At 34.1% G+C, this 21,213-nt stretch overlaps 1 protein-coding gene across 7 annotated transcripts in view; it reads left to right on the top strand.

Moving 5' to 3' along the window:
- Positions 1–21,213, top strand: part of DGKB (diacylglycerol kinase beta) — a 358,512-nt gene that overhangs the window by 138,924 nt on the left and 198,375 nt on the right. For all 7 annotated transcript variants that reach the window (XM_026843216.1, XM_026843218.1, XM_026843219.1 and 4 more), the window contains 4 exons: positions 4,474–4,548; positions 15,942–16,027; positions 18,169–18,258; positions 20,773–20,933. In XM_026843216.1, coding sequence (XP_026699017.1) covers positions 4,474–4,548; positions 15,942–16,027; positions 18,169–18,258; positions 20,773–20,933 — 412 coding nt within the window. The remainder of the gene's footprint in view (positions 1–4,473; positions 4,549–15,941; positions 16,028–18,168; positions 18,259–20,772; positions 20,934–21,213) is intronic.

The following is a 21,213-nucleotide window of genomic DNA, read 5'->3' on the forward strand; positions in this document are numbered from 1 at the left end:
ATTAAGGTGATCTTTCACTGAAAGCTATTCTTTGGTCTTTACTTAGGATTTTCTGTATTTGAGAGATCATGATGAATGAAGTTATGATTTCTAATTGACTTTCATTGAACACAGAAAGGTTATTGCAGATACTGTCAAGACTTGAGTGTTCCCACAGTTCCCCGTATGAGATTTTATGCCTTGCCATATGGTAACCCAGCCCATTTCATTGCCCTTAGACTTGGAGAGAGGTATGCATCCATCTGACAACCAGTTGAATAAATACACTCCTCCAATAATACTTTGTCATTTCATTTTATATTTTGCAATTTTTTTCAAATCTCTCAAATCAAAGGGAAAGAACTGAGGATCACTTTAAATTAAAATAATTAGGTGCTTTAGTTTTGTTTTTTGCATGTTAGAACAGAGGGATGGTGGGAAACAAATGGATATGTAGAAAAAGTACATTCAGAACACAAACATACTTTCTCTACATATCTAATTACCTTATCAATAGGGCTTAAAACTTTGGTTCTGTTAGAAAGCCATAGTTTTGCAAAATGTGTAGTGGTAAATATAAAATTTTTCTTCAATAGGTTTCTCTTTTAAAAACCAATGCTATGGCTTTCAGATGTAATAGGAAAAGAAAGAGCTATGAAAATAACCCAGTTATATTTTCTTCTTAATGGAGAGATTAATACTTATTGCCCATCACCTGGAACACGAATGCATTTGCAATTATTTGGACTTAAATTATTTAGTCCAATGGGTAATACATACATATATAATAAAACAGAACAAAAATTAGTTCGATGTTTATTAAGAAGAAAGTAGCAAATTAGAATTAAAGTTGATGAGTTTAAGCCTTTCACACGCCAAAAATAGATTTTAATTAAGCATGAGATTGGATAGGAGTTCAGCAAACCATCACCTGTCTTCCTTAGGCTGTATCACACTGTAACGTGTTTCCAGTGATTGTGCATAAAATGGACAGATGTGGTTAATTTCATCAGAAAAAAAAAATTGCAGCATGTCCCTTTCATCCTAGGGCTAACAGTCCTGGATGGTCTGTGTTTAAGATCTGACTAATCAGGACAACAGCTTTCAATAATCTGTGAATAGAATGTATATATTTAGTATATCACTGACAAAATAGCTTCTGTCAACAGAGAATATACAATAAGCCTGCAGTGCTTGTAAAGACTGTTGTTAAGGTAATGCTTCTCACATAAGAGTCCTTCTAAATCATGCTGTTGTTTTGCCATACTCATTACTTTGTTTTCCACTTCCCCGTTTTCCAATTTATTTGCCTGACCAGCAGGTGAGATTATACAATTGTTTCCTTGACAAATGTGCGGTTGGATGCACTGGAGATCAGCTTCCGTACACTGACGTTTCCTGCTGACTCCATGTTCAATGTCTGTGCAGTACAGGTTGATGATATCTTTGACCTTTGTTGTTTTCAAATAACTTTGGTTCCTAGCAGCTCTTCCCTACCACCCTCTGATTAATGTGGCTTTCTAAACTTTCATTTAGCATTGAGACAAAATGTAGAAGCAGTTTCAAATGATTTTTTTCAAATGTTGTATGTCTAGGAGGTGACTACCATTCTTTTAAGTTTGGGGAGGAGTCCTTGTCTTTTTTCTTCTCTGCCGTTAGTGTTAAATTAAGTCTATACTGACCACGTCTTGAATAGTTACCCCCTAGATGACTGAAGATGCATCCCCCCAGCTGGCACAAGGCACTGTTCATACCAGCTTTTTCCCAATGTAGTCAACTTTACTGCCAGTTTTGAATTGCCAGTGTGTTTCTGTCTACATTTCTTTTCTCTCTCTAAAGAAATTATCTTATGACTTCAGAAGATAGCTTGGTCTAATTCAGCCCAAGTTTCATTCAAGTGTATTTTATTCAGCAGCAGAGCTCTTTAGAGATGATCCCAGTCCTCTTTGGCCACTCCTGCTGTAATTTCTGCCTCTTCAGTTATGCTAGTGTAGCTATTTTGAGGTTCAGGTGAGATCATGGACATGATTTGAATGAAGTGAAAAAATGACAATGAAGAAACTTTTCCGAGGATTTGTATTTTAAATGGATCTCTTTAGTTTTCCAGATTACAGAATAACCCTGCAAATGGTTACAGAAGCACAACTGTTGATAAACTGTGTCGTGGGGTAAGAACCAGCTGGAGGTAGTGGTGACAAGTGGTGATTTCATGAACTGACTTTGTTCATGAAATTGCACTCCATCACAAAATACCCCATGTCTTTTGGGGTATTACCCACTACACTGCCTCTTAGCTTTGTCAGCAACAAATCTCCTGTCACAAGGAAACCATGTCCAGTTCCTTCCTTACATGCAAAAGCAAGACATTCAGAGACATGTCAGTATCAGTAGTCTGTTTGGTACTATGTGTATAAAACTGGAAGGCTAAATTACTGTTCATTTCCTCATCTTGCATGTGTCAGTTAGGTCTAGTTAGAGTTTAGTGTGAAATGTTTATAGACAGTGTCTTCCTTTCTTTTTGAGAATGTATGAATGGAAATGAACCATCAATTTATGAATTTTACACAGACTAGCATGCATAAATATGTTAAAATAATTTAAAGCATGATGTGTCATTTACAGTGAGTCATTATAAAGCAATTATCTGCTATTGATAATGGATAAGTACCTGTGAATGGTATGCAGTGAATCAAGTATGTTTCAATATAATCTTTCCATTATTGCAGGTGGACTTACGGGTTTGGGCTAGAGATACTCCCTCTTTAATAAGAAGGCTTTTATAGCATTTCACTGGTACCTGACAACAGTACTGTGAGTGTAGGTAATGGCTAGTATGTTTTGTAGCACCAAACTTTTAGGCAGGTAACTTAAGCCTTCGGGACTGTAACAATACTGTTGATGAACTTCTTATGGTCAGCTACACAAATTAAATTAGCATCACCTTTGGCCAGGTTAAATCCTATATATCACTGAGAAGCAACTTACACATAGTAATTAAAAAACTAAAAATAGGATCCTTTTACATTGATGAGATGCTGCAAATGAAATGAAAATATACTGTATTGTAAATCCACTGTCAAATGTCTGATTTAGTCATCATCAAGTTTGTTGACAATGATATGTGCATGCTTGCAAAGTGAAACCAGCCATTTCACATTGACTTTTTCTCTCAGGAATGGCATCAGGAATAGATTGTGTGAGTGTGTTTGAATACAGTGCTTTATGAAGAAGCTGATATCACTAAATAATTGAGAAGTTAAGAAAATGTTCCAATTTGGCTATTTTAGAGATAATTATAAATTTGTTTGTATTCAGTATTCTTACACCCTTGTCTTCCACCTAGCCTAATAAATTATGCATTGCTATTAAGAAAATAAAATATTTTTTAAAATTCCTCAGTGTGCACATAGATTATGTCTACACAGTTTTATTTTACTGAATTTGAAAACACAGACATTTTAATTCAAAATTCAGCTCTTACTATGCCTCTATTTCATCTAAGGCAATAAAAAGAAAGGAAGAGGTATTTCAGTGGAAAAACAAATGCTTTCTTTAAAACATTAAAATATTAATTAACTTGAGGACATAAACGTTAAAGCAAGAAACAGAGGTGTTTAATTTAAACCATTGCCTTAGATCCCAGGTATATACTTAATCAGTCTGAGCTCCAAACCTTCCATGTGCTTACTTGTTTCTATGTAAGAAACAAAGCAGTGACCATGCTGTAGGAAACTGCATTTCTGATATTTTTAATGAAGAAAAAATGTTTATCATACTCTTAGGACCAGTAACCTCAAATTTATAAAGTTAGAGTTTTTGAAATATTCTGCCATTTAAAGAAATATTTATGGGAGTGGGGGTGGGGTGGGTAGGACAATGCTTTCATGCTGTATCAATAAATTGATATTCAGCTAATTTTAAAATATGTGTAATTTAAGTAAAACAATGGTTTTGAATAGTTTTTATTTTCTTCCCATTCAAATATAATCCAAGTGAGATACTGTTGACAGTAAATTTGTGTTCTCAGAATGTTGTTCAGCCTACAGGGATGTTTTTAGTGGGAGGCAAAGCCAATTTGCTTTTGCAGTTAATTTTACTTGTAATTTTGTGTTAGCAATAAATTTCAGGAATAAATCTCTCCTTTACCGTAGAGTTATTTTAATAGGAACCAATGTGCTTTTCTAAAGGTTTTTTTTGACTCGCCTTTTCTTATGTCATTGTACCTCCTTACCCTATTTTTTTTTCTGTCTATATATAGCATTTGAATTGTAGATAGCTTGTAGCACTTCTGTCTCAATTTTATGCCCACACTGTATGCATGAATTATAATTGCTGTGTACAAATAATTTGATATTTTTTTCTATAAATGAGATCCTGAAATTCATATAATTGTAGTATGTGTTAACTTCTTCAATTCTTTCATTTGATAGTTTAAAAAAAAAAAAATCCAAACATATAAGTAAATATGTTTTCCTGTCTCTTTTACCTCTTCAGAATTTATAGAAAATTTCAGTACCTTTTAAATCCTCGTCAAGTTTATAGTCTTTCTGGAAATGGACCAATGCCAGGGTAAGTCTACAGTTAATATTATTACCAGGAACTCATTTAATAAAATGCTTCATAATCAAATGAATAAACTGAGGCACATATAGCATGTTTTGAATGTATCAATACTACAGACCTCCAAATGGCTGCAGAAATTTGCAGGTATTATTTGTTTACATGTACAAATAAAACTATGTGTCATATGTTTTACTGATAACCATGCAGTAATCAGTAAGAACTGTGAGAACTTGTTATATCAGCAAGCTGAGTTCATATTACTTTCATGTTACAAATATCAAGCATCCTCAAAGACTGGCCTGCAGGACATACATTTCTTTTACATAAACACATATGCGCACATACAGATGTGTCCGGGTTATGTAGCGTACATATATATATATATATATATATATATTCTTAGGCATGTCAGATATAGACTGTTGTTTCAAATTACAGTGGCTGCACGCTCCTTATCGGTTCCATAATCTTAGGAATGTAGTGGGCATAAAGTGACTAACGGGCTATGTTTTGTGGGCCAGTGGCTTTTAATGGGGACTGAAGTGTTATCTGAATCAGGTAGTGTTGCAGTCACTCGCTTAACACGCTTCTTCCATGATTCTTCCTATTGTTCATTCACATGAAGACAGGAGAATTGCATTATATCAAATGCCAGCTGAAATTGTCTTCTTTTTAAGTAGTGGACACCTTGGTAGAAGAAAACAGAGACACAAGCACTGAACATCTTGGTCTGTGTATCGTTTTGTATGTACTGGATGTTACTTGGTTATGCCACTGGTGCATGAAATTTTATATCGGTGAGAAGAGCTGCAGAAGGATATTAGGAGATACATTTTTACTGACATGGTTTACACTGTTGATTGAATATTTTTATTTGTCTAGACTTTTTTTTTTAAGTTGGAGGAAAGTAGATGAAGGTGGAAATGCACGCAGATTGTGCCTTACAGTTATATTTCAGTTGTCACAGATACACTACTGGAAAGAGTATACTATGACAGTTTCTGCCAGTACTTCTGGTTTTAAAGGCAAATATACAGGAAGCTATTCTTTCTTAAAACCATTCTACATCAGCTGTCCATTCGTTTACTGTGTTAGACTTGGGATGTGTATAGCATTGATGAAAGTGAAAATTGGATTGGGCCCAGTCCTTTTTGGAGTTCAGATTCTCAGGATATCTTGCACTACATTGTGGCTACTGTGCAACCTGCAGAATGGTGCAAAACCTGCTCAAAAGATGGAAATGAAGACATGCATGATTTCTTTCATGCCTGTAATTTTGTCCTGTACCAGGAAGTGCTGTTTTATTACTCAAATGATATTTGTTGTTTGTATTTTGTTATCCTAGTCCTGACCCATACAGAAAATTCAAGTAGTCTTAGTTCAAAGAGTACGCAGACTAGAAAAACTGCAGAAACTTATTTCAGGAATTTGTAAGAAATTTTAACTGAGACAAAACTAGTAGCCAGTGTTGTTTTTCATACAGTATAATAGGAATGCAATACTGGAGATTGAGATTATGACTTAAACAACTGAAATATTTTTGTTCATATTCATTTTATTGCATTGAATCTTTAAAAAAAGAAAGAAATCAAACCTCACTTACTGACTGCATTTGTGTCCATTACTGGCTTCTGTTTTTCATGTATCTTGTCATGTAAATTAACATGTATTTTAAGGCAGAAGCACAAGAGGGCAGTGTTAAGTTCAAACTGAAACCTTGCACTGAAGAGATTTAAACTTTAGTCTTTTGAACCAGGACAGTGTTTTTAAAAAATATTTCAATTTCTCTTCCTATTAGGAATCGAAATAGTTTTACTTCAGAGTCACTTTGAAGAAATTTCTAATTAATTTTCAAACAGATACTGCATTTTGTTAAGCTTGTTTTGGTATATTTTTTATTCATTCTACAGAAATGAATAATCCTAAATTTCCAGTTTATCTTCTGCCATCAATTCTTGCCCCTAGCAATGCTATGTAGGCTGCATATAATTTTTTCCTTAAGCGAGCAGTTGAATAAACTCTGTATTTCACTTACCAGTCCTTGTTTCCCTTTCTGCAAGGGATAGATTACCTTAATAAAAATCTTCCCATCCATCCATCCATCCATCCATCCATCCATCCATCCATCCATCCATCCATCCATCCATCCATCTCTATAATGCCAGTTATACTGGATTGTCAACCAAAATGTTACACTTACCTAATATTGCCATATGTGTAATTTAGATTAAAATGGAACAGAGTGGGGGATTGTACAACACACAGAAAAACAAAAGTGTATTCTTCATGCCAATTACTGTTATTTAGTAGAAAGGGATAAACATGATGTATATATTTAAAAGCATTTATGATTATTGTAATACATTTTAGTTGAGTCTATTTTTAGATTTTTTTTCTTTTGAATACTAATTTCAGACATGTTTACTTAACCTAGATATAACATAGAATGTTTATAGTATTAGGGTAGAATCTGCATGTTTTTGGTAGAGCCAAGCTGTCTGCTTTAACTCAGAGGTTAATATTTCGATTTATGTTGATATTTTTCTCATGGGCTGTTGTCATCAACCAAGAAGATAACATTCACAAGTTTTCCAACTTGAGTTCCAAACCAAAGTTCTGTGGCTAACATGAATTAATATTTCCAGTTCAATTCTGTCAAAATTCAAAGTATCATGTGTTTAGATAACAGGGAGAAAGACAAGAGAACTAGGAAACCAATAAAATCCTAAATCTGAGGGGGAATGTGAAATCACTGTATTTTTTTTTTAAAGTCAACAACTCAATCACTAAGTCTTTTGTTCTTCCTCTTGAGTGGGATAACCATATTCTTTCACAGAAATGTGTTGGAATAAAGGACTCCTTAACAGAGCTGAGCTGGAACAAGGTTAAAATAATTTTTGTTCAGAGGAAAAAGGGCCACTAGTGGAGTCCCATATTTGAAATTCTTTGAAATCTGTAAATAATATATATATATCACTTTCTTCTCCTTAAAAAAACCAACCAACCAACCAAAAAAACCACAAACAAACAACACAAAAAAACCCCACAAACACACATGTCCCCACCCCCAAAGAAAAATCAAACAAACCATCCTTCATAATATGAGTCATTTTGCATGTTTTTATAAATATGCTGACATGTAGCAGGTCAACAGAAAAATATTTTGAACAAGTTGACAACAAAATTTAGTATTGCTATCTGAACATGCAGTTGCTTAAGTGGATGTGTCACCTACTTTCATAATAGTTGGGATGGTGCTTGGAGAACTGCAGGGACAGCAACAAAGATGTTCTTTGCAGCTTCTTAGTATGTCTAAGCTAAGGTTTTCAGAGCTGTTTGTCAAGGCTCGCTCTCTCTCTATATTTATATAAAAATACGGACATGATGCAAATAAACCACACAGTAGCTGACTCTGTGACATTGATTCCTTTCCTACAATGGAAACTGACCCACTGCAAGGCCTGAAAAATCAAGGCGCTCTCAGCCAAAGGGCAACAGTACACTTTAAACACTGGTATAATAATTAATGGTTCAGACATTCTTTATTTGGGAGCAGAGAGATGGCTGAGCTGGAGAAACCCTGTAAGCTCTGCAGCTGAACACAGGCATAAAAGGTACTCCACTGTTGTAGACTGCCACAGTTTAACAAAGTGACGTGAAAATTGCCAGGCTGATACATTGTGTAATTTGTGCCTAGCACCTGTGTTTTAGCCTTGAAAAGAGTTTCCCTGTTTGGTTGTTATATCTCTATAGGAGTCTTCTACTTCTAACAACAACTGTTATTGTGGATTTAATGATCCTGAAGAATCTGAAATTCAGTTCTTGTTCACCTCACAGAGAGGTAAATAATAGCTGGATGAATAGCAGTTGAGCCACACAGACCCACATGACTCTGTAGAGAGGTCACCGTTTCACAAAGGCTTTGTCCCTCTGAAAAGGCTTCTGTTCCCTTAAGTCTATTATTTAAAGTGTTTAATTTATGTTATTTTTATACTCTATAATAGAAATTATATCCACAAAAGTTGTATTTCTTTGTAAGTCCCTTAAGCATTTAATTTGGAGAACATGTATTTTTTAACTTCTACCCTCAAGCTTACCTCAACAGGCCTTTCTGAATCTTAAATTTTGTCCACTTAAAAGATGCCCGACAGCCAAACTGTATCCTTACAACTTACTCTGTAATTTAGTTGGGAATCTACAGCGCCTAGGCCTTTATAACTTCACAAAGCAATAGGCTTATTTTGAAAATGACACTGTTTTCCCTGATTATTGGAATTGATTGCTAGAGCATTTCTTTGCTGTTGGACATTTGGAATATCCAGAGTATTCTGGGAAGACATATACACCAAGAATGTTTTTAGAAGATAATAACTGCATTGTTATTTTCTCCTGAACAAAACCTTGAACCCGATCCATATTTCTTTGGAAGAATTACATTTTTGCCAAAGAATGACAAAGCATGCCATGGTAGGTTGGTTGTATTCTAATGGTTTAAATTACTGTTGTGCACCATAAAGCAGTAGTACTTAGAACTTAGTAAGTCTTCACATGTGAAACTTAAACCTTGGCTTTAGAGATATATTTTAAGCAACTGTTTAACAGTATTTTTACTTGTGTGACATCTGTGGTGTTTGCTGCGCACCTAGCACAATCTTTAAATATTGTAAATATCACCAATTTCCACTCCTATCTCAGTCTACTTCCAAAGTTGTGAGTCAGATTCATTCACCTCTCTCTTAACCATTGTAAATGTTCAGCCTTTGTCTGAAATCTATTTTAAAAGCTTGTGTCTCTTTTCTTGATCACCCCAAAATAAGCTTTTGACTATTACAGTCAAGTTACTTCTGAATGTATGACATCAGCCACTACCCAGCGTATCTTGAATCACTTTTCCCACAAATGCTTCTGTATTTCTTCTTCTGACTGGCATATATCTCTCCCAGATCTGCATGGCTGCTATCCATCTTGTGGGTATTATGCAGATATAGCAAATTTCATTCTTGCAGGGATCATAGGTTTGACATTATCATTATTGTTCAATATCTGTATCAGAATGATTTGGTCCATTGACTAACTGTAATGCTGTACTATAGAAATAAGAAATACTGTTAAGGAGTAGTTAAGGAAAACCTAGGTTTTGGTTGGTCAGGGCTTTGATCAATCTGATATAATGAAAAATGTCCCTGCCCATGGTAGGGAGGTTGGACCAGTTGATCTTTAAAGGTACCTTCCAACACAGGGCTTTCTATAATGCTATGATATTAATGGTATTTTTTGAGTGTGAAGTATATCATGTGGACCAATGTTTTCAGTGCTGGGTACCTGACACTAAAATGTCCCCTATATTTGTGGAGCCCCTCAGTATCCCATGTGATCACACACTGAAGGACTGGGATCTTATTTTTCTAAATATGCCATCATGGTTTTTAGCAAGCCTGTGATTTGAAATTGGCAGCCATCTTTATCTTTAGAAAGTATGAACTGAAACCAGTATTTTCAGCTGCAATATATGCATCTACCAGTTAACTTTTGCACATTAAAATGTCATTACAGTAGAGGAATATGTTGCCCATGCAATGATAAACTGGATTTATTGAAAATATTTTTATTATAGTGATTTACTGGAATTACTGTCTCATTAGAGTATACAGAAAACTGTAACTGAGAGTTGTAATGATGTAAATAAAGTGTGTATGTTGTCCAGTTACATGGCCAGCTCAGCTTGGCAGTCTAGAAGAGGAAATACTGTTTAGTTTTCATTCATATTCTCAAGTAAATAACCATTTGCCAGGGATTGTATTTGCTTTGTTTAGTAAAATGACAGCAATACAATAAAGGAGTAAACATTGCAAGAGTACAATTGCTATGTCTTTCAACTTGGTACTTTCCTGTGGACAGTTTGAGAAAAATCAGCGGTGAGCTGAACATCTAAATTAGTGAAATTGCTAGATTAAACTCAGCACTGTGAATTCTAAAATGGACAAAGTTACAGGGTTCACTTGGAATCGAGAGAGATCTATCAGATTAGTCCTTGGTCAACATAAATCTGTTAATGAAGGTTTAGCGGGCTCTAATTTGCTTTGAGCTGGTGACATTTAGGATGAATGTTGTATCTTTTATTCGCTTCCATTCACACGCAGCAAGTTCTATTCCAATATGTAAATGTTGTACTAGTTCACTTGTAATTACCAAACTAATAAGTTACAGATGCCATTCAAGAAAATTATGATAATATTACTGTGTTTGATTTATGCCACACTTTATGAAAAATATTTATAGAATTTAATGATTTTACGTATTTATTGGTTCAATATTATTGTCTCAATACCTTTAAGGCCAGCGTACTTTATTACTTCAAATAGAGAAGTTTTGAAACAGAAGTCATAACAAAAAACGTTTAATACACTTTCTCTGTAAATTGTAATCCAGAGCTTCTGAACTCCACTATATCGCAGCTGATTATAATTAGGTGCAAGTATTGCAACTGGCAAAGTTCATGTACTGCATAGTAATGTTGGCTGAGAAGCTATGAAACAGAAGTATTAACAAATTTTAGTGATAGTTTATTTCTGAATTAATTTCCTTTTCCAAAAACTTGAATCCGAATTACTCAGGGGCAACTGTAAAGCAGCTCAGTAAAGACATGGCTTTAAGCCACAAGAGCTGAAGTAGGTCTAATGCCATTTAGAGTATTTAAGAGAAAATTTCTCAAATGTAGGCAGATACTAAGTTCTGTTCCCTTTTCTGCAATTTGATCTTTGCAGTGGAGAAATGTACCAAGTTAAGTAGTATTTTTATATCCACTGATAATTTGCAATTTATCTTGTTTAGCTGATATCTGTCCTGAGATACCAATATCAGTGGATTATTCTTTGCTTGGGGTATTGGCAGTTTTATTTTTTGCTTCCACTGTGAGTGAAGAAGACTGGCTGAACGATTTCACACCATACAGTTATGCTACCTTGTGTGGCTGAGCACTTGACATCTACATAGTGCAGTGCTGGGAATGAGAGAAAAAGTCACAGGGAGGTACCTAATTGGAAATCATTGCAATTTATGTTTTAAAACAGTTTTACTCTGACTGGGACAGGATTTCCTAAACAAGTTCTATAATAAGTGGGGTGGGGGGGGGAGTGGGGTATGTGTGCTGTCTGTGCATAAATCAATTAAATGCATGATTCAACAGCAAGTAGTTAAGTCCTCTAGCGTTGGTGTTTTATTCATAAACAGTTTCTCTGCATTCATATGGATTTGATGAGGTGATTATGAGAAACTGAATTAGAGTAGTATAGGTAGTTGGAACAGTTGCCATCTTTCAGATGGAAATTACTAATTTATCAGCAGAAACTCAATAATTGCCTGTTTGTGTGATCCTAGTGTCTGGCAAAATAAAATAAAAGTAGGCTGTTATCAAAACATTCAGTGGTTTAAATTTGTTTGGTTTACTTCCAGCAGATAGGAAACTGGATTATGGAAGATTAAAAGGGTCAGTTAACAAGGGAGCTATCAAGATTAAGATATAGTTGATAGTTTTTTTCAAGTCAGTGTTATGACTGAGCCCATTTACTGTGTTAATTACTGACTATGGACTAAGAATGTATGCTTATGATATTTGTAGAATGTGAAAAGTTGGGAGATACTGTAAAAAAAAAGCTGCAGTTTAATGATGTAAGAATTTCATCATCAAGCAAGAATTAGATAATCTTGTCAATTTTGATGATAGAAATATAATAAAATACAATAATCTCTTGTAATCTACATTTAGGGATTGATTGTATTGTCCTTTCTCAGTGGAAAGAAAAATGGTTCATTTTCCAGAATCACCTAACAATTCACCTACCAAAAATATCCTGCTGTTTAAAGCCTTAGTATGCAGCCATACATGGTTTTTGTCTTCCTGTGGATTACTGTAGGTGTGTTTTTTTATCTTTTATTCCCAAATGTATCAGGAGTTTTGTTTGTCCTCTGGTAGGAGATGTTAGTAGAAGTTCTGCTGATCTTTCTTGTTGCCTTTTTGCCAGTAATTGAGTAAGTGTAATTTGGATTACAGTCTGTACCAGCCTAATGTTCTCGTGCCATTCCAGCTCCACTATGTCAAGTGATAAAGGAAATCCTTTTATTATAATGCCTGTAAAAATAAAATCTGTATAAAACAGTATCTACCTATTCTCATATCCATATAAAAGGGGAAATTTTTTTAGTGGCAATCTTTTTCTTCACTAGAAAAAAAAAAATGTATTAAATGATTCTTTGTGACTTACAGTAAAACTCAATTTGATACCAATAAAATACATGTTTTGAAGTTTCTGATTTACCTGTTTCTCATATGCTATTTAATTTCTGTCAAGGTTATTGACATAATTTCTGTAAAGGCTATTGATATAATGGACTTTTGTTCTTTGTATTTAATGTCATATTTGTCATATTGTGCTATGTAAAGAGTATTCATCTAAATTGTTGTAATATTTTTTTTTAAAATGGAAATAAAACTTTTGGGGAAGAAACCCACTGTACATACTGGTTTATATTTTTATGTTATTTGATGTTTATTACATATATCTAGAATTCTTGTACAATTTAATAAATCAGTTCAAGAAAATAGGAAGGAATTTTCTATTCTGGTCCTTTACCTTAGTCTGACAGTGCACAAAGCCTTTACAGTGACTTCGATTTTTTTTTATTTTCACTTCAAACAACTTTTATGAAGTTCTTCAACATTCTTTTTTTCAAAACCATATAAAAATGTTCTGTGGATAAGAGGTAACAGGTGATATTAAAACATTAATTGACTAAAGCTATCTTGATGGGCAATACTTACTCTTTACCTTAAGTTCTATTAAGAAATCCATCAAATTCTTTCTTTACAATTATAATGCTTACTGAGTTTGAATGAAACCTTATAAACAGAAAACCATGTTCCCTTCCCAACTCTTAATGTAATGTGTAATGCACATTCTAATTCAATGAATGAGATTTATTTACATATATAATTATATAACTATATTTAAATTTATAAATTAACTTGATTTTATAAATATTTATATTTATTATCATATATTTATATTCACTGTATTTATGTATGCAAATATATGATGTAAGGTATATTCTACTTTAGGTTTATGTATTTTCTGTTATGTATTTATATAATGTATGTATCATTTGTATACTTAAATTTATAAAAAGTCATATGAACTTAATGCTGTACTATGAAATTGTTTGGAAAATTCAGTGTGTATGAGTATAAAATACTCCAGGGGAAATATGAATGAATTTTATTGGGAATTTTATTGACATTATAGTTTTGTCAGATTTTTCAATCCCCCACTTTCTTTGGAAGTTACACTTTTTTGATGAAGATTAAATATACAGTCAAAACAAAAAGAATGTTCGATAGCCATGTGGTGAGGATGCTTGTTTATAAAAAGGGAGATGGAGGTTTAGGTCTGTGTTCTGCCTATCTCAATTAATGCTAGCATCAACCCTATGCTTTTGGTGTTGGGTTTTGGTTTTGTTTGTTTGTTTTTTCCAGATTTTCTTTCAGACATCTGTTACATGTAGTAGAAATGCTTAAATATTTATGGAAGTTAGTACCCTGCTGTCACCTTTTAAAATTTGATTTTAAACTTATCTGAAATGCCCTCAGTACTGGAAGCAGTATAATTAAATCTACTAACTTTCTACAGACCCAATACATTGGGTCAAAGTGGAAATGCTGCTGGTGGGAGGCATTTGTCTCTTTCCCAGGTCTCAGGAAGTGACAGAGGTGCACACCTGTGGGCCAGGTTGTATCTCAATACCCACTCTTACAATGGTAGAAAGTGACTTCCAGCAGAGGGTCTTTCAGCACATAGGCTTAATAGAAGATGTGTTCCCCAAGTGATTTGGCACATGATGTTTTGGATCAGAAGAGATCCTATAGCTCTTGTCCTGCAGCTGTGTGAAATAGAACATAAGAAGTGAGAAGGGCAAAGCAGGGTTTAATACAGAGGGAGTAATCATCCTTCAGACTTTGTACTTGACACACAGAATTGTCTAAGTGCTCTTCTGAGCAGATAAAATTAGAGACAGTGGGACAACAATGTGATGGACTTAATTCTGTGTAGCTTTCCTAACCTTGAAATTCTGTTTGAAAACTGATAGAACAAGAAGCTGTCCTGTTGTCTTCCACATCTTAAATAACGTTTTTTGACCATTGTGCTTTGCATTTCTGTCTCCCATGCTCTTTCTTTTACTCATGTTTTTCATGTGTTCTTGATTTTGTCAAGAGGCCTAAAGAATTTTTAGGACTTTCTAGGGACAGCAACACCATTTTCTGAGCAGCATTAAAGTTTCATATGGAAAACAGCTTGAATTAAACACAAGTTATTTTATATATTTATTTGTATTGAACAATTTGGGTATAATGTAGTAATTGTGCATTTATAAGGAGACTGCAAACTGGAAATCAGATCTGCTCACGAGCATATAGAGTATGCATTAATATGTCTGTGACAGTAATGAATAGAGTATATATGAATGTACATACACACACACACACACATATATATATATATATAGTAATTCAGCAAAATTACTGGAAGGTTTTTATCTAGTCACAATTTATGTGTAAGAACTAATTTCATTATCTGTCAAAAGCTATCCTGAAAAGATGCTTTTAAATTTAAAATATTGCAACTTAGAATTGTTTTAATATATCCTCGCTTTTTAGCATTATGGAACATTGGTATTGAATGAAGTGGATAATGAGGTGGTGATACTGTCCAGCACTCAATAAATATGGAAGTAGAGATAGCCAGGCAAATATTACCAAAGATATTTCACTTTTATAATATGGTTTGTTGGAAGATGGAATGGATGCATTCAATCTGGTGCTTACTCATTTTGTATTAAACCATGGTGTAAACTTGTTTTTATCAACCACAAAATGCTCAGGTTATTATTTATTAGTGTACTATCAGAAATATGCTGGTTTCATATGCATTTATAGCTAGCACCTCACAAGGAAATATGGCTAATACATTTAGCCACCTTACACTTTTCTATCTTGAGATACTTCATATATCCACTTGCAACTAGGTAAACAAATAATGTTTTCTGAGAATGCTTTCTAAAAGGATTTGAACTGAGACAAAGATCTGGGTTAACCATCAGGTCCAAGCTATTTCTAGTATTAGTGTACCATAATAACCCTTGAATTAACAATTTCATATTAAATTTTTCAGATAATATTATGTTGGATTGTATTTGTCTAAAAATGTATTCATGACCAGATGTGATTATTATTATTTCAAGTGTTCATTTGCCATTTAGTATTATATTTAAATGTCTCAAGCCATAAAATGTTTTCATAATGTACAATGAATTTATAATAATGAGTTATCTTCATTTACTGTTTTTAGGTTAAATTTTTTCCGAGATGTTCCTGAGTTCAGAGTACTAGCATGTGGTGGAGATGGAACAGTAGGCTGGATTTTGGATTGCATAGGTAATCAATAGTGTTTACATAGTTTTGTGTGACTTTATCATTTTACTGCTCTTCCCTATACACAAAAACACGAATGCAGCTATTTCAACCAAGATCTTGTTCATTTACATTTTTTAAATTTATTAGTCTGGAACATGATTATTTTTAAGGATATTAAAATTGCAAGGGATATTCAGAATCCCTAGACAAGTCCAGTATTTGCAGTCCTCTATACAAATCATTAGGAAGGCCTATAAGTCAAAATAATACAGACTTAAACTTCCCAAGGCTTATTAGTGAGAATATCTTCCACACCACATGATCATTTATTTGGCCTTTGAGGGGCAGGAGATAAAAAAATAGGCATGTGTTGATGGAAATTAGGAAGGGCATGAAAAGAGGTCAAAAGACTCAACTGAAAGTTTAAATGAAGAGTGTTTAAAAGTGTGTGTTTTGTGGTAGGTGGGGACCAGAAAACCTTCAAAAGTTCCATGAAAATTAAAAATTATGTCATGAAGGAATGGGTGATAGCAAAGGCATATTTCTGATCTTGGTTTGAAAAAAATCTTTTTGCAAATTAGAGCTATTAATTGTAACTCTCAAATAGGTTTCAGAATCATAAATCAATGTACATAAATATCAAATGTATTGACTAAACTATGAAGGGTGAAGTTTTGCAGCTGTTAATTGTGTTAGCACTTTTTTCATGAGATCTAAAATGCCATGCAGTTACTTTTTCTTTCAATGGCATTATTTGAAAAAAAAAAACCAACCTTGCATTTTGTCTTAATAAAATACTATCTTCTGCAGCAATTTTTGTGGTACAGTACAGAGCTAAGAAATTATTTGGGGGAACCAGGATCCATTTGTTTCATAGGTGCAGGAAATAGATTTTCAATGCTGCCTTTCAGCAAACAAGAGTCCTATGGCATATAAATTTTAAGAAATCACCTGTTTCCAGAAACAGACACTTTCAAGTTTGAGCTTTTCTTCCCTGATCTGCTGATATACAGAGTATCTTAGCCAGGAGCAAAGCAAGAAGAAAAGGAAAAAAAAAAGAAAGGAAAAAAAAAACCATAAAAAGGGAAAAAAACCTGCAAACTTCTTTTTCTCCTCAGTTTGACTTTTAAATATTTTGTTATTATTCTATTAAATATTAAATTTTCTCTTAAAGATTTGCAGTACACTGGCATTGTGTATGTTGAAATCTTCCTAAACTATTGATGAGAGAAACTGATAAATAACAAGATGTCCCTGTCACATCCATTGGTTATATAAACTCCTGCTGAGAATTGCTGATAATTGTGCATAATTGTATGAACAAAATAGCTGATTGTTTAACTTTTAATATAACTTTTAAAGTAGACATGCTACTCATTCCAATTAAATGGTGAATTTGACAATTTATATATTTGAAATATTAACCTGGGAATAGCTGCCCCACTTCCAGCTTTCAGACAAGATGTATTTCTTGACAAGAGTTTTCCCATTGGATTTTGAACAGAGATCCTTTGGCTTGAAATGCTACAAAAGTACCAGCAAAGATTCAAAAGTCAGTGTAAGTTCATACATTTCAAAACATTACTTAGTACAAAATATTGATTTAGAGACTTGATCAGATGATCAATGCTCATTTTGAATAGTGGGTTTAATTCCTGATGGGCAAACCTCTGGTGTTGGTTCCAGGGCATTCTTGGTAATGGTGCTTACGTGTAGACATGAATCCAAGTGAATACTCAGTAGAACACAAATCTGGTCACTCAGATGAAAACTGCAAAATTCATCTCATTATTCATGCCCTTAACTATTACTCTTTTGCATTCATAGCTGGAAATGCAGAGCTGAGACCACAACATGTTCAGTCTTGGGAAGATCTTGAGTATTGTTTTTTATGAATGTCTATCACATCTATGGGTTACAAAAGTCCTTGTAATAACAATCGAGTAAATTAGGATTAAGGATTGAATATTGACTGGAGAAGACACTTCATAATGGAGTGCCTTGGTGAAATGCCTGTTGCTGAGCAGACAGCATAATTTCATAAACAAAATGTATCACTGTCTTTCACCGAAACAAAATCTAACACAGTTACTTTATCAGCACCATACAATTAGATAATTTTTTTTGTTCCTTAGTTATTTTTTTTCCTTCTTTATTCACAGAGAAAGCGAACTTGATTAAGCATCCTCCAGTTGCTATCCTGCCTCTTGGGACTGGCAATGATTTAGCAAGGTGTCTGAGATGGGGAGGAGGTAAACACAAATTAAAATACAATGCATTATGTAATTAAAAGGAAAAAAATAAATTTTGCATCAAAGTCTACTCTCAACATTTGTATTTCTTTCTTATGATGTAGGTAAAAAAACATTATCACCTTTCTTATTTTTGGAATTAGCTGTGTGTAAATGTCATATGCACAATTTTATAGATACTAGAGGTTGTACTCACTCTTCATACTTTGTAACTTCTGCTAACACCAGAAAGGCTCCAAGGTGCAATGAGTAGTATGCAACTATTTGGTTGGCCTTTTACCATCTGTATTGCAGTTATTTCTTTGATCAGTACCTTATAAAGACAGTATTCTTAAATGGATTTTAATTGGGGCTGTGCTGAAAGGGTTACTGAAAACAGGTAATAATGGGTTTAGAGTGGTTTCATCTTTTTTAATATTCATAAATATTAAATGAAAAATGTGTCTCAGCCTCAGACTAGTTCCTTTGATCCTCTCCTCTTCTCTTCTGCAGAGCATTCCAGACAGTAAGTGCTGTGGTGCTATTTATCAGGAAATGAGAAGGCAAAGAGTGCTGAAAGGAGAATATATGTAAAATCAAACCTTTAATACCCTTTGCATCCTTTCCTGGATGTATGGAGCCTTACTCTCAGCTCCTCCAATAACTTATTTTCATTACAAAATAACTTGAAAGAGACACAAAGAAGAAAGTCTTAGGCAAGACTCAGTCTCTGGTGAAAGCGTGTCAGTTTATGGGCTCATGGACAGTTCTGTTTCAGGTCTCAGTTGTTTCAGTCGAGATGCTGTGTATTTGGAACTTGGCTGTTTATTTGGAACTTCTCAAGCTCTGTAGATATCTCTTCCTCCTTCTGTCTCACTGTAGCAAGTTTCCTTTTCAAATGTCTGCCTGCTTACCAGATAGTCTTTAGCAAATTCTTAGTAGTTTCTGTGCTATAGAACTTCTTTGTTAACCATAATATTCTGTCAAATCATTTGAGGACCGGCTTTATTCTCTGTCATGACTGGTGATTGTTTATTCACATAGTCTTAGGAAATAAAAGTAAAAAACCAAAACACCCCAAAACCCCATCAGATCAGCCTTACTTCCCTTTCTGCACAGTTCATAGAGTAGAGAGAGAGAATAATTCAGGTTGGAAGGGGTTGCAGGAAGTCGCTAGTCCAACTTCTTGTTTTAACCATTGTCAGCTATAGGAACATTTGATTACATTAGTCAGGACCTGACTTTCCATTCACTTCTATTTATTTACCTTCTGTTTTGAGTTACCCCGTTGCTTTGTGGTAGACAATGCCATAACACAGATTTTTCTGGGGCTTCCATAGATGGGAGAGGAGACAGAGCTTCCAGAAACTAAATTGCTGGTGAGTGATCTCCAGGATGCACACACAGGGAATTGTGTATGCTGCTGTTATGATGTGGTTGGCAGTAACTAACAGAAGCATACTATGCAACCATAAAGAAATGTACCAGCAGTGGGTTTTGAGCAGGGAGACTTTGAATGGCTTCACTTGCTAAAACTGTTAGTGACCTAGGAAGTATATATTGCTTGAATATGAAAATTTATTTCTGATTTGAAGAAGGAATGAATCCACAGATCTTTGTTATCTGTTACAAAGGCAATGGTCTGAATAGTATTTAGCATTGATAATGTCACGAATCAAACAGTGGAAAGTTGTTTATACTCAGGGGTGTGTAAACAAGTTTTCTACTGAGTTTAGATGACAGTCTATTGAACTACTACTGGTGAATTACCTGAAGACCTATGAGTGCTTCTTTGCAAGTAAGAGTAAGATCTCTCTACAGAGCAGGATGAGGCTCATAAAGATGTTGTTGAAAGGTGAAAAAATGATAAGTCATCCGTTGCGGATTTTAAATTTTGGATTTGTTACGCTAAACCACATTGAAACAATTGACAAAAAATAGATTTTAACATTTCAGTCTCTTGTCAAACTTTAATCAGACAAACCTACTATATGTCTTTTTTTCATAAATTTTGAAATAAAAGGAACTTAAATATTAAGATCAATCTCATAGCAAGAACATTTTGCAAAGTGTAACCTTAGCTTATTGGATAACTGCTGTAATAGTTCAGAAAATTCAAGGGATTGGCAAGTTTCAAAGATCAATTTTCTCCAGTATAAATCTGATGCCCTGTGAAATCTGTAGAATTCATCGAATTTTACATTAATTTAGCTGAGTGGAGAAATCAGCTTTGTATTTGTACTCGTTTTAATGAAAGGTGCTGGAAAATTGTCAATACTTCAAACTCAGTCCTGCTTTTCAGGTCTTATAGCCATAGTTTTCATTTTTCCAGTCATAGAATCATAGAATCATAGAATAGTTGGGGTTGGAAGACCTTTAGAGGTCATCTAGTCCAACTCTCACCTGCAATAAGCAGGGACATCTTCAACTAGATCAGGTTGCTCAGAGCTCTGTCCAACCAGTTATATAGAAAGAGAAAGAAAATGGAATGAAACCTTATTATGCTTGATTAAATAACTGTTCTCATTTTGCTAGGTTATGAAGGTGAGAATTTGATGAAGATCTTAAAAGACATTGAGAACAGCTCAGAGATTTTGCTGGACAGGTGGAAATTCGAAGTAATACCCAACGATAAAGATGAGAAAGGAGACCCAGTGCCTTACAACATCATCAATAACTACTTTTCTATTGGCGTGGTAAGATTTATGCTTATCCTTAAGTGATTTTCTTTTTCTGTTTTGAATAAATATTTGCATTTCATGTTTTCAAGTGAAGAATTGTTGGCTACAGATCATTTATAATGTTATTTAGCTAGTGAAATGAATACATAGATGACTGACAGCAATTTACATAAATTTACTTCCACACATTCAAACCAGAATTATTTTTCAGGACCTTCTACCTTCCCATCTATAAAGAAGATATTTGTTTTGTTCCTAATGGTTTATGAGCAGCCATAGCACTAAATTTATATTG

Source organism: Athene cunicularia, assembly GCF_003259725.1.
Source record: "Athene cunicularia isolate RWA chromosome 2 unlocalized genomic scaffold, athCun1 chr2_part1, whole genome shotgun sequence".
NCBI lineage: Eukaryota > Metazoa > Chordata > Aves > Strigiformes > Strigidae > Athene > Athene cunicularia.